At 34.7% G+C, this 15,147-nt stretch overlaps 1 protein-coding gene across 9 annotated transcripts in view; it reads right to left on the bottom strand.

Moving 5' to 3' along the window:
• Positions 1–15,147, bottom strand: part of LOC112607609 (COBW domain-containing protein 3) — a 66,557-nt gene that overhangs the window by 19,304 nt on the left and 32,106 nt on the right. For 4 of the 9 annotated variants that reach the window (XM_025358651.1, XM_025358648.1, XM_025358653.1 and 1 more), the window contains 4 exons: positions 10,764–10,810; positions 8,985–9,071; positions 6,002–6,046; positions 61–117 (listed from right to left, as the gene is read on the bottom strand). In XM_025358651.1, coding sequence (XP_025214436.1) covers positions 61–117; positions 6,002–6,046; positions 8,985–9,071; positions 10,764–10,810 — 236 coding nt within the window. Of the gene's footprint in view, positions 1–60; positions 118–6,001; positions 6,047–8,984; positions 9,072–10,763; positions 10,811–14,234; positions 14,380–15,147 lie in introns of all 9 variants that reach the window. The other 5 variants (XM_025358656.1, XM_025358655.1, XM_025358649.1 and 2 more) reach the window with 4 other exon arrangements.

The following is a 15,147-nucleotide window of genomic DNA, read 5'->3' as shown; positions in this document are numbered from 1 at the left end:
ATTAACTATGGGAAAAAAAGGTACATAACAGTAAAAGTAAGCAAATTATACAAAACATACCTTATTCCAGAGAGACTATCAAAGGCATGAAGATCTAATACATTAGAGAGATCAACTCTAAAAGGAAGAAAACTAACATGAGAAATTCTGTGAAAATACATCCAATTAATCAAGAAAAAAAATCTCTGACTCAAAAAATTTTATACATAAAATTCATAGAAGTGAGCAAATGGTATAAGATTTGAATCACAGTTGAATCAAGATTGAAAATTATTTGGTTATTACTTCAATGAATTAGCTTTTTTTTTTTTAACTTTCAATTATCTTTTCAATCCTGAAATTTATGAGCTTTCCAAATACATTTTTATAGCTAAAAAAAAATCAGCTAAAGAACAGAAACTTTTCCAAGCAGTTTATTACTCAAAAGATGAAACAAAAGAAATGACAAATAGAATTAACAAATAGGTACATTCCAAATACCTCTGCAATTTTTGTATTTCTTTTATTCCCCCTCCCCTGATATAACATGTAATATAAAAACGAGAAGTCAAATAACCAATGTACAAAATATTAAGTTACTCTAGGACCCTGATCTTCACATGATTTGATTTCATTCATTCAGAATGGGGCTGCATGTAGAAAGAAAATTCCCGCCATCCGAATAGACGTTATTTCTCTTAGAATTATTTAATGATAATTAAACTTATTTAATTGAATCCAATGATTCAAATCAGGTGAGAATAACATCACAATTAACATTAGGTTTGGTTTAAATATAAAAAAGCAAATTTATAAAGACTGGTGATTGAGTTATAATTTTAACATAAGCTCAGAAAACAGCAGAGGACAGGCCGGGCACGGTGGCTCATGCCTGTAATCCCAGCACTGTGGGAGGCTGAGGCAGGTGGATCACAAGGTCAAGAGATCAAGACCATCCTGGCCATGGCCAACGTGGTGAAACCGTGTCTCTACCAAAAACACGAAAATTAGCTGGGTGTGGTGGCACGTGCCTATAGTCCCAGCTACTCGGGAGGCTGAGGCAGGAGAATCACTTGAACCCCGGAGGCGGAGGTTGCAGTGAGCCAAGATTGCACCACTGCACTCCAGCCTGGCACAGAAAAAAAAAAAAAAAAAAAAAAAATACAGCAGAGGATAGTGATTTCTCCATAATCAAAGTTAAGGTGAAGAAATGTTTAAAGAAAATGACAAATGTATAATTTCAAATTTAGATTCCAGAAGCTTACCAAACATTTGTTAAATTTTCTTACAAGGAAAAAAAAAATCATTGGTCAGATTCAAGATTTTTTTTTTTTTTAATGCACAAACATATAAGAAAAAACATCTCCTTTATCTTAGGACTGACCAACTGCGCCTGCTTTGTTTATTCTCAACAGTCTATCACATACTCATACTCGTGGCAACAATACTGTGTTAGATTATGAATGCTTGTCTTGGCAAAAGGCAGACAAATTCCCATCTTATTACTCCAAAGTTCTATGTTAATAGACTATAACAACAACTCAAATTCTGGGCATTTCAGACGTACAGAATTAGAAAAATGATCAAGCAAAGAAGCAAATGTTCTATGAAGAAATTTTTGAGTATCAGTTTACACTAAGAGGCCAAAGTCTTAATATTAAACATATTTCCTTTTTCACCCCCCGCCCCTCCCCCCACTACTGAGCATATTTATATTGACAGGTCACAAATGAGGGGCACAGTGGCTCATGCCTGTAATCCCAGCACTTTGGGAGGCCAAGGTGGGCAGATCACTTTGAGGCCAGGAGTTTGACACCAGCCTGGCCAATGTGGCGAAATCCCGTCTCTGCTAAAAATAGAAAAATTAGCTGGGTGTGGTGGCGCACACCTGTAATCCCAGCTACAGGGAGGGTGAAGCAGGAGAATTGCTTGAACCCAGGAGGCAGAGGTTTCAGTGAGCCGAGATCGCACTACCACACTCCATCTTGGGGGACAGAGTGAGATTCTGTCTCACACCAGAGTGAGATTCTGTCTCAAAAAGATAAAAAAAAAAAATAAACCAAATGAATGGAGTTTCCCTCCAAGTTTGTCATCTTCATCTTAAGAAACAGCTTAAAGTTTAATAAAGTTTACACATGCCAATTTTGTGAATATCAAATTCAACAATTTGGAAACACAAGCTTCTAAATAAATTGTTTCACTGTGACAGTGTCCTTGAGAATACATGTCATCCAGAGGTAATTCTGCTTTATACTCAGATTCTTTCCATACTTCCAAAAAAAGGATCAATATTAGATCTGTACAACAAATTACACTCTTTTACAGAAAATAATAAAATATCCAAGTCTCTCACCAAATTTTCAATAAAGAAGAAAAGTGTAAGCTTCCAGATGAAAGTTTCTATAGCTTTCCCCAAATTTAGTACCACCATGAAAAAGAAATTCTTCACTCATTCAAGGCATATGACTAGAAAACTAATTTCCATGGCATCAAATTAATTTCCTCCTTTGGAGATAAAACCATCAGATCTTTTCCAAAGCACTAAAATAGCCACACACACACACACACAAAAACAAAAAACAAAAAACAAAAAACCATTACCAGCATTTTAAAACTGAGTAAGAGAATGAAGTAAACAAAAAAGGGAAAGAAAAAGCTTCAAAAGTTCATTTTTCCCCTAATTTCTTGAACTCTCTATTCCAGAAGTACCTAATGTTTTTCCTAAAAGAGATGCTTTTAATTTTCCCTATGTCTAAAAGCTGCTTAAGTAGCTTAAGACCAAGGACAGGAGAGTGAAAACAAAGAGTGTTTTGGCTCTCCAAGGTGGGGCTGGAATTGCAGCTACTACTTAGGGATATTTTCCAATGATCATCTCTTCAAACTCCAGTGAGTCTCACAAACAGGGTGCACCAGCCAATCCAAGTATCATCTACAATGCAAATTGTAGATACTATCCAAATTGACAGTAGATAGCTCAGTAAATAGCTGAGCAAACTGCAATGATAGCTCAGTCTTGAACTCTAGAAATAAATTTCCAAATGCCTTCCCCAGTGGCACTTCGAACTCAAAAATGTTTACAAAACTAATCACATTTTCCAAACCTACTTCCACCACTACCCGACCTATTGCTCCTCTTTCCTGTATTTCCTATACCTCAGAGATTAGCCCCACATTGAATCTACCTCCCTAGAGTCATATTGCTTTTAAAACCCTTCACTAACTCCTTGCTTCCTACAGAAGAAAATCCAAACTATGTAGCATGGCATTCGAGACCCTTTGTGGTAAGTTCTCTATCTCTTCAGTCATACCACTTTTTCTGTGCTACATAATACCAAGTTTTCTAGCCATTCTAAAATATTCAAAGGTCCCTGGAATACAAAATCTTCCTTATACCTGGAAAGTTGTCCCTACCCTAGTCCATCTGTAAAAGCCTTACTCGTTATTTAAGACTTAGGTCAATGACTGCCTTCTCAGTCAATATTTTCCTGACTCTTTTTCAAGAAAAGTTGAGTAATCATTCCCTCTATTTTCCTATTATTATAGAACTCTGTGCTTTTAAAATTCTTGTATTTATATTAATATCTAATATGTTGCCTTTTTGTTTGTTTGCTTCTCTGTTTCCCCCCAATGACTGATCTCCTTAAAGGCAGTTTTTGCCTTATCCGTTGCTTAAATAGTCCTTAAAATGCTATGAAATGCATAGCAGGCAGTTTGTCAAATTAATTTAACTTATTATTGACCAACTGTGTTTTGGTTTTCCTCTGTTCAGTCCACTTACATTTCCAAAAATTAGGAAAAAGTCTAGAGAAGATTAAAATGACACATCTTCTCATCTTTTACTCCTACATCTGAAATCTATGTGGTTCACTAGTACTTCCATTTGCTAGTAAATCAACTTAAGTCTTACCAATAAGACGATGCCACACACTATTCCTTTTCCTTACTCTTAACTACTCAAGGTGAGCCTTTTTCTACACATGCTTATAGCAGTTTATTGTCAGTACTTGTCAGCTACACAATGGTAAAATTTTTTAAAAAACAATAAAACAAAACTTCTGTAAGAGTGACTTTGACTATTTTGTTAACCAAATCTCCAGGTTTTTTGTTTGTTTGTTTGTTTGTTTGAGACAGAGTCTCGCTCTGTCGCCCAAGCTGGAGTGCAGTGGTGCGATCTCAGCTCACTGCAAGCTCCGCCTCCCGGGTTCATGCCATTCTCCTGCCTCAGCCTCCCGAGTAGCTGGGACTACAGGCGCCCACCACCTCGCCTGGCTAATTTTTTTTGTATTTTTAGTAGAGATGGGGTTTCACCATGTTAGCCAGGATGGTCTCAATCTCCTGACCTCATGATCTGCCCACCTCAGCCTCCCAAAGTGCTGGGATTACAGGCTGAGCCACCACACCCAACCCAAATCTCCAATTTCTAAACTGGTAAGCTCAAGTTGCTATGCCTCAAGGAATTTGAGAGAATATTTAATGTAAGATTCAGGACCCAATAATAAAAATTCTACTCAGGACATCTGATCTTCATTGAAAAGGATTCTAATCCAACTTCAGTCCTCATAGCAAGGAAGTACTATTTCAGAAAGTCCCTAGATTCTCAGATGCATTGGCAACCTCCATACACTGAAGAAGAATTCACAGAAGATTTTAGTCACTTGCTCACTCATCCACTTGAAGTAACAAAAATCAATCACTGCATGTTTACTGTTCTATAATAAAGCAAATGTTAGAAATAAAAGTTAGAAATGTCAAACAAACTAAATTGTTACATAATAAACTAATCAAGATGAAACTTTTATTCAGGACATGGATATTTCCAAAATGAAAACAAGAGAAGAGACTTGACTGAAAATGTTTATAAATACGAATATCAAGACAGAACCAAAGCTATTTATGACCATTATTTTTAAAAGCTTGTTTAAGTATTATGCACTTGTCTGTGTGACATTTTGTAAAGAGGAGAAAAATTAAGGAGAAAGGAATTGTAGAACACTAACAGGAAGAAGACAGATACTGAGGAATGGCTCATAGTATAAATGAGATTATCAGAGACTTTCTACAGTGGAATTTGAAATGCGGGGAGCACATTTGGTGTATGGTTGTAGAGGACTTACACTAAGAGCATTCTTCTGCTACCTCTGCCAGCAGATGAGTGGCTCCTGAGAATGCATACCAAATTCCCCAGCTGTTCACATGCATATAAGCAGCTGCTGCTGCTGCTGCCTAACACTTATGGCAGTCTGTCAGCACCTCTAATCTCTGCCATAGCAGACAAGCCACTCACCTAAGGCCTCTACTGTACTTCCAAAGAAAGAATCTCTCAAGTAGAGACTGAGTTGAACTAGACTGCCAGCTGTGAGTCTCAGAGCTCCTGGCTGCCTGTTGCTGAGTCTATCAGCTGCTGAGCCTTTCTCACCAAAAAAAAAAAAAAAAAAAATGAGTTTAACAAAAAAAACCCTGCACAGAAATTTTCTGAAATTAAGATAACATTCAATGGAAAACAGAGTTTAATCTACAGAAACACACTTCACAGATGTTTTAGGAACAGAACCTAGAGAAAATGAAAATCAAAATTTAATAAAAGAATTTGTCAGGAACTTCACGGTAAAGACTCCATGTATTTTTTGGCAACTATGAAACACTAAGAAGGCTTTTAAAATATTAAAAAGCCATTTAAAGACTTCAAATTAAGAGAAGATTCCTCAATATACTTCTTCAGATTTCTGTACTGAGTTATCCTCTTGAGTGTTTAGAAGTCTTTTCTTCCTCCTTAAGCAAACACTTACATAGTGTTATCATGGCTTTGTAATCTTAGTTTTAAAGACAGGCAAATGTACTAGCTAAATATGCCAAACTAACTTATTAAGAGCATTCCAAACAACATTTTGGATCCAATTCTTTTTAAATGCACTTACATCTTTCTTATATTAGAATCAAGCGTATTTGTCAATTACTTAATGTTTATTATTAATAACTAAAATGATTTGTTGTTAGTATATTAGGAATAGCTTTTTAAAAGTACCTTGATCTTTGTGTTTCTAAGATTTGTCCTAGTCCATTTATGGATCTGAAATAAATAATAGATGAGGAAGACAAAGTTTAAAAGTAAAAATTAACTTTTTAAAAAAGTATACAAAGTACATTATTTCTAAAACAGGAAATAAGCATACACAAATACATCTGGAACCAAAAAAAAATTAAAAACAGAAAAACAAAACTTGCTTTAAAATATAATTATGATTTTCCTTCAAACCATAAATCACATATATTCCACTCACACATCAATAAAACATATATACAAAACTTCACACAACTGTCAGATTAAGGGCTACTTTGTGATTAATAAAAAGATGCTTCACTTTAGAAAAAGTCATTCATAAGTAGTCAGTTATCCTAATGTTCTTAAAAATGAGTAGATACTCAAAATTTTTACGGTGGTCACTTTTTTCCTCAGGCATACATAGTAGAAATGGCTATATACACACTAAAAATAAAAACCTGGTTGTAAATGGCTTTGCCCCCAGCCTGTCCTTAGTATTCACAGTAATTCTAAGTCACACATCCCAGGTTCCTTTATAGAATAACCTCTTCAGTTCCCTAACTAGGTTCTCTACCTGTTACGCCTGTTCTCCCTCTTTTGATACTATAGAATATGGCTTTGTATGGCACCAAAAAGTACCTGTTAAAATCTTTTCAACATACTGTATATCTCATCTATTTATCTTTTCCATCGTCTATCATCAATCATCAATTCTCTATCATGAATTCAATTGTCTTTAGGGTTACTTACCCAAGATTCTTGCTACTTGTTCAAGTTTGTTCCCATGAGTAAGGCTTCCCACATATAATGATTCTGAGGCAAGTCTCTCCACTACTTTACAAAATTCTTAATCTTCTTTTTTGAATATACTCTATAGTCTGATGGCTATTCCCTCTCAAACATGTTTACCTTTGTTCAACTCCCCAAATATGATTCTGAGTCAGTCACAAGTCTGATATAAAGGGAGGGTAAAAGCCAAAAGGGTGTGTAATTTATCAAATTGCTTCTTCCAAATTCATTTCTAGTACTGTTAACAAGCTGGGTAATAGTCAATATTGTCAGTGTCAGAGATTTAGCTTAGGTCTCTATAAGGATATAAAAGCCACGTAATAATTATCATTCCTTTTATGCCAAAAACGTTTGCTAAATAGATTGTGTTCTTCTTAGCAATCACAATGGTGCACAAGATTTTTGAAGAGAAACAAGATTAGAAGACCAGTGTCAAAAAATGTAAAAGCAATCTTCATTCATCACTTTTACCTTTTCAAAATCAGCCATCTTTTTTTTTCCCTTTTTTACTATACCTTGAACTTACTATGTAAGCTAAGAAAAAAATTACATAATAATAGCTAACAGAGCACTTACTATGTGTCAGCACTGTGCAAAGTTTACCAACATTGTCTCATGTAATACTCAAAACAAACTTATGATAGGCATTATGTCTTTTACAGAGGAGGCTTTCAAAGGGTAAATAAGCTCCCTAAGACAATGAGAAACAGACCAAGGATTAGAACTCAAGCAGATTCCAAGGTCCATGTGATCTTCAACACAATGCAACAATACCTACCCTTCCCATGGAGACATTATATTTTGTTTATAGTAAAGTTTAAGGACTTTACTATTAAAATAAGATGAAATATGTGGAAAAAATATGAATTTCTTTCTTCCACAATCATTAATCATTGCAAATAATCTAATGAGCCTTACCTTTATTGATTCAATTTATAATATGTACTATATGAACTGAGATGACAGATTCAAAATCTGATGTCAGTAGAACTTACAAATACTAAGAATAGTAATTTTGAGCCATCACGCTCAAAGCATTGTACACATTAAAGATAACCAATAATAATAGCTACCAAATGTCTCTCTGTATAGGGCTTTTGTTAGTTCAGGTCTTACAAAATAATTCAAAACAAAGTGCCTGAACTATAACCTCATTTGAAAAATCTATCTTTGTTTTCAAAAGGAATGGGAGCCTCCAGAACAGTCAGCAAAATGACTGTTAGCACATATTTGAGCATCATTCATATTGTCCTGATTGTCCTATGCTGATCTGCCTTGGCTATGGACAAAGAAGATATTAAAGCAAGCTGGGGCCAGGCGCGGTGGCTCACGCCTGTAATCCCAGCACTTTGGGAGGCCGAGACGGGCAGATCACGAGGTCAGGAGATCGAGACCATCCTGGCTAACATGGTGAAACCCCGTCTCTACTAAAATACAAAAAAAAACGAGCCAGGCGTGGTGGCGGGCGCCTGTGGTCCCAGCTACTCGGGAGGCTGAGGCAGGAGAATGGCGTAAACCCGGAAGGCGGAGCTTGCAGTGAGCTGAGATCGTGCCACTGCACTCCAGCCTGGGCGACAGAGCTAGACTCCGTCTCAAAAAAAAAAAAAAAAAAAACCAAGCTGGAAGACAAGGCATGGTTGACAGTTAAGGAAGATGAAGTCAGTGAGAGTTCAGGGAAAAGTGAGACCACTTGAGTCAGGGAAGACTTCACATAGGCGTGGGGGAGAGACAGAATAGGCTCTATAGAATAAATTATTTTTTTTTAAAAAAAAAAAAAAAGAAAGAATTCAGAGATTGGCAGAGGGAGAATACATTATGAGTAAAGATAGGAACTGGCAGGATGCATCCATGGGAAAGTGAATTAACTATCCTGGGTAAAGTTGGGGAAGACTGACATTAGGAAAGAGTCAAAGAGAAGACAGGAGAAGGATGGAGTGAGAAGACCCTGAATATCAGTCTATTAACTGTAAACTATATTCTGCAAGCACTGGGGACTAATTTTATGCATTACTATTTATATAACAATTAGCCATCAACAACATATGTGATTCCCTAATGGTTCTTGAAGCAGGTCAACCTTGTACCTTAAGTTTCTACAGGGCAATAATCAGAGTAAAAAATATTCTGTGTATACAATATGGATCTGTAGGCACTTAACACACTTGTCATTTTGTACCTAATTGTCATTCTTAATTTCTTTACATCTTCTTCTGGAACCAAGTCTGTTTTATTGATGAGAATGATATCTGCCAAAGCAACTTGCCTAAAATAGCAAACAAAAAGAAATATTAAGAAATTTAAAATAATATACACACATGCAGATTAATACATCAAAAGAGAAATGTTAACAAATTAAAAATGAATAAGAACACCTCATGTAGATCAATATATCAGTTAAGAATTATATAGTGCTCTATAGGAGTGATTCAGTTTACTCCTAATCCGCTGATTTTTCAATGGGAATGAATTGCATTCATTACTATACAAGTTCAGATTTCACATTACCCATTCGCAAAGTATTTACTAAGTTCTCTTACTTGCTACTCTTGTGCTACAAAGATAAGTCTCAAAAAGTTTACAATCAAAAGGATGATTTTAAACTCATAATTTTCTTTGTGAAGAAAAGCATAAAATTCAGATATCCAATATGGTGAAAATAAGAAGAGTTTACATACTAAAATACTGTAATATTTACCAAAATTTTCAAAGACATAGAATAAGTTCACTTAATACTAAAACTGTATTAAACAGGTTTTTTGAAACCTATACTTCAGAGCTGGGCACGGCAGACCATACCTATAGTCCCGGCTACTTAGGAGGCTGAGGAAGGAGGATCCCTTAAGCCCAGGAGTTCAAGTCCAACCTGGGCAACATAGCAAGACTCCATTTCTTAAAAAAAATAAGCTATACTTCACAAGATATATCAGGATATTGCAAAAATTTCTTCTTTATCACTATAAATATACTGTATATTATCTCTGTAAAGAATCCAGTCGACTGAATGCTAGATAACAAAGTAGATGATAATAATCAGAAGCTCTATTTTCTCTTAACAGGATAGTAAAACTGGAAATTCTTTCAATTTTCCTTAGTTTTTTCAGGGTCTTATGCTTTATCTCAAAGAATACAACTAAATTCTCAAAATTAACTTTAGTTCACTGAAAAAGCAGGTTTCAATAGTATGTACATCACAAATCTAATTTTGCTATTTTCTATTTGGCTTATTTATATTTTCTATAATAACCATATTTTCATAAGGAAAAAAGTTACAAAAATACTTAGGTTAGGCCGGGTGCAGGGGATTCATGCCTGTAATCCCAGCACTTTGGGAGGTGGAGGTGGAGGTGGGTGGATCACCTGAGGTCAGGAGTTCAAGACCAGCCTGGCCAACATGGTGAAACCTCATCTCTACCAAAAAAAAAAAAAGAAAAAGAAAAAAAAAAAATACAAAAATTAGCTGGGCATGGCGGCAGGTGCCTGTAATCCCAGCTACTTGGGAGGCTGAGGCAAGAGAATCGCTTGAACCTGGGAGGCAGAGGTTGTAGTGAGCCAAGATCTGCTGTACTTCAGCCTGGGTGACAGAGTGAGATTCTGTCTCAATAATAATAATAATTATTATATATATATATAAAAATATATATATATATAAATCTTCAATCACAAAGAAATTGTATAATAAAAATATATTTTTAAATGTTAATATTTCCCGAGTTCCTCAAAATTACAGAACTCCTGTGTTCAGCATTCACTTTATGCTACGACAAAAATGATTTTAAGTAAAAGTTTAGTTATCAGATCATTATAAATAGATAGCAATAATTCAACTATGGGAAAAAAGAAAATAAATTTTCCTTGACTATGTTTTAAAATTTCTTAGTTCGTTTTTGGTTTTCATCCTAGTGATTTTTCTCTTTACAATTAGCCAGTGATCAATATATACTTTAAATATGAATACCTAGTGGCTTCATTGATAAGGCCATCGGGTTTCTCTTCTGTTAAATGCTAAACAAAAAAAAGTTTGAATAAAGTTACTACAATACAATAAAAAATCTAATGTCAACACAAAGGATTTTACTTTATAGACATCTTCTTGCATCTAATAAAAATTCAACATGTTCTGTTACTGGGTACACAAATTCAAAACTAACTTTTCTAGCTGAAAGCATTTTTCTTCCCCATTTGCAATTTTTTTTCTACAAGTGAACCTGTAGGGTCTTATAGGCGGAAGAAGAGGGTTTAGGATTTCATACTCCTGACTTTTTCTTTTACTTAAAAGGAAAACCCCTTTGATTCACATAATGTCATAAAAACACAGAAGATTACAGTTCAGATTTTAGGTATTTTCCTTCTTACAAAACTGTTCTTGTTCTAAATATTCATTATTACTTATTTAAAAAAAAAAAGGATAACCACTGAAATACAGTTTCTTAGAATCTAATATACTTCCCTTCTCCCCAGCCCACAATCGTGTATCACGTGAACTCAGTACTAGGCCTTTCAAACACCCTAGAAACAAATAAGTGGTGGGAGGGCTGATTCAGCTCTGATTCTAGCCTAAAAGCAGTTTATCATTTAGAAACCCATACTTGCTAATCTGGCCTCTCAGTGCAACTAGTTATTTTACTGACCTCTCCAGAGTCAGGCTAACTCCAAAAAATATTTTGACACGGACTTAGAGCCCATGTGGTAGTTTTCATTTCTCTGGAGGCAAGGTTTTTTGTGTTTCTTTTTTTTTCCCCCTCATAATCCTGTTTACATCCCTAAAGTCATCAACGTCACAAGCTTCTTCTCTGGGAAATTACATTTTTACCCTCATTACCTCAAACCTCAATAGAGGTTCCCTGTCACAATAAAAAGCTGGCTACTGAGATTTAGAGGCAACTAGATTATAGTAATACTCTATATTTGAAGCCAACTTTACAAATTAATTAAATCCTTGAATTTAACTTTATAAATTATATATATTTCTCATTTAGCTTTCATAACAATTATGAGAGAAGGATATTTTCATCTATAAAGGAAGAAACTAAATCTAACACCCTCATCATCACAGGATACTATATTTTATATACAATCACATGGACTATTTTTTTTTTAATTGAACACACACCCATCAAGTAAAATGAACATAATTTTAAAGTCTTTGTGAAAACTTTCATGTCACATAAAATCAGTCTGTGTACAATGCTACACAAAAGTTAATAATCATATATCAGAGCCAAGCCCGTTTCATAACTCATGGGGAGATGATCATTAGGAGTATCTGAATAGTTTGGAACCTAAGAGCAAGCAGGTAATAATTTTATTTAACAAGCTTGATTAGGTCTATAGAAGAAACATCTTTTCCTTCTAAAAGTTTAGCAAATTCTATTTTGAGGAAAACAAAACTGAAATAAAATCATGGCAATGATGCTTCAGGCAAAATCTTGTTCAACTGCAGACCCACTCTGCAATTACGGAAGTCACAGAACTTGGCAAGTATTGTATCAAAAATCATTCCATGCCAAAAGACCAAGTTTAATATTTTTTTCATAATTCATCTTTGCCTGAGGCTACAACAAGTCCTACTGTTATATACTCTGCCTCCAGATAGTAAGGCTGTTAACAGACCTTGGAATGGTGCCTGGCACACAGACTCAACAAATATTTGTTGAATGAATTATAGTTAACACCTCCTGTTGTGGGGATACACAAAAGATGTTACATGAAAAATGCCATCTAACATGCAGCAACAAATCTCTGACCATTTAACAGTAAATCTACTTAACAGATATATTTTTGGCAAGGCATCAGCCTCTGAATGATCCTATAGTACTGAAAGTCTTTTTAAACTGAAATATTTTTCAAGATATTATATTATTGACCTTATGGAAGTTTTTTTAACATATGAAATTGGGGCTATTTGGCTATGAATTTGTGGGGCATAAAAATGATATGACAAAAGAATTACAGATTCGTTTTTGCATTTCCATGCCTAAATGTAACTAATAAAATGGTAGTTTCACATGGTAATGTACAATGTTTTAAATGCATTTACCTCTCCAAAATATTAGAATTCTTCACTCAAAGCTAACAGTGGTAGACTAACGTTTTACTGCCTCCAGGCAGTGAGAAAGTATCAAATACAAAAATAAACGAAAATCACCCCAAATGAAAGCCTGCCAATATTTACAACTCTATTAAAATTCTATGTAATCATATACAACTATAGCAGAAGGGATAAATGTTCACTTCTACGCACACAGGAAAACTATACAAACATTTAAAAAAATAAGTGCATACTAACATTTATTTTCCTTAGACATCAGCCCTGCATTTCCCTCATGTGACTTCCTACCTTCCCAAGTCAAACTCTGCAAAAAAGTATAAAACCATTGTCTTCTATTCAAAAGAACATTCTCCAATAATACATTATATACCATTTGGTCATTAAGTCAGATGACTTTCATTTATAAAATAAAGCAAAATGGAAATTTTGGCATTCTGTTCTACTTGTATAAGTAAATGCAGAAAAAATGTTTGCAAAATCTTTTTAAAATATTTTATATTACATAGATGTCCAAATTCTTCCTTATCTCTGCTTAAGAACTATAGCTTTTGCTTATATATCAAAAAAGACAAAAATAATTTTGGTACTAATTAATCCAACATATTCAAAAGGCTAAGGTTCAAAACCCCAATTTAACTTACCACAAGAAACACAGGAAATTAAAGGGGAGTGGTGTGACATGTTGGTCAAAGAGTACTAAGTTTGTTATGCAGGATGTATAAGTCATGGAGAGCTAATTACAGCATGATGACAGTAGTTAATTCTATTGTATACTTGAAATCTGCTAAGAGATAGATCTTAATTGTTCTTACCACCCCCTCCCCCGAAAAAAACAATGTGAAGTGATGGATATGTTAACTAGTTCGATTGTTTTATAATGTAATTCACACATTGTATACCTTAAATATATATAATTTTTACTTGTCAATTATACCTCAATAAAGCTGGGGGGGGTTAGGGAGAGAAACAAAGGAACTCTCTGAAATAACACCACTGTAGACATAACTTCATGAAGGGCTACAGAGTGTCCTTTTCTGCAGAAATAAAGAAAGAAGCTGGACCGAAAAAAGAGAAAGAAAGAAAAGAAAAAACTTATCTTAAAATTCACTGGCTATGAAAGAACACTACTGTTGACCAGAGTGGAAATAAATCTAGTGTCAAAGATGTCTGGTGTCATTTTTAAAACGCAGCAGCCGGAAGGAACTATTTCTTTCAAATGGATTGGTTACAGACCTAACACTATTTTAGTTTTTAAAAAATTATTGCATAATGTCAGTCTATTTATTGTTCTGGCCTTTTCCAAGCCAACTGTTTTCTGACTGAATTGTTTCAACAGATTGTGCAATATAACAGAGGAACCAAGAAGAAACCTCTCACTTGACCTTTTCTGGGTAACTTCATTCATTGCTTCTATTGCATTAAATGCTGTCACATTTGTAGAACTGAAAAGAACAATGTCAGTAGCCTGGGTGTCAAGTCCTGAGAATAGAGAGCTGTCATTTTAAGTTGTCCAATTCTTTGCCTATGATTAAAAAATGAATATTTCAGATCAATGGGTGACAATCCCATTAGAGTGATACCCCATGATATCAATTACCACTTCAGTTTCAATTTGGCTGGCCGGCCACAGGGTACCATTTCTCAGCTTTACTTGTGATGGGCTGGCTCTGTGAAGCATGACATTCTTAAATTGCTGCCCATTATCCAAGTGTCATTACTTGTACTGCCTCAGAATTCTCTGAATCACAAGCAGCTACTGAGGTCAAGCTTTGCAACCAGAGGAATTGGACAAGTTGGAAAATTCTTTACATCAAGGCAAAGTTATTTATCTGGCATCCGACTTAGAAAATCTAAAGTTTCCATTATCCTGACAGTGTGTCAGTTTTGTGTAGGTATATTGATTTAATAATTTAAGAGGTTTTATCAAGGTGGCAGGAGGTTAAACGTTTACTGTGTTTGCATTATTCAGAATGTTGCTTTGTTTTTTTGGCCTCTATCATGCTGATAATAGATTCTATTTAACTCTTTTCTATACTCAACTACACATACAAAATTATTCCTATAATCATAAAATACATAAACAGTTTGACTTTCAGCATGGCATTCTAAGTCTATAAAAAAATGTCTTAGCAGTTATCTGTCACATAGGTATATCATATTTTGTAATAAATTTATGGAAGAGATAGATTCAAACATGTCTATAATAAACACTCAAAATGAATAATTTGGGGGTTTTTGCTACCTCCATAAGCATTTTGCAGGAAATATGATTTCCAACAGTCATTGGAAT

This window comes from Theropithecus gelada, chromosome 15 (genome assembly GCF_003255815.1).
Source record: "Theropithecus gelada isolate Dixy chromosome 15, Tgel_1.0, whole genome shotgun sequence".
NCBI classification, from domain to species: Eukaryota; Metazoa; Chordata; class Mammalia; order Primates; family Cercopithecidae; genus Theropithecus; species Theropithecus gelada.
The sequence above is the reverse complement of the archived record's forward strand: the minus strand, read 5'-3'. Positions and strand labels throughout refer to the sequence as shown.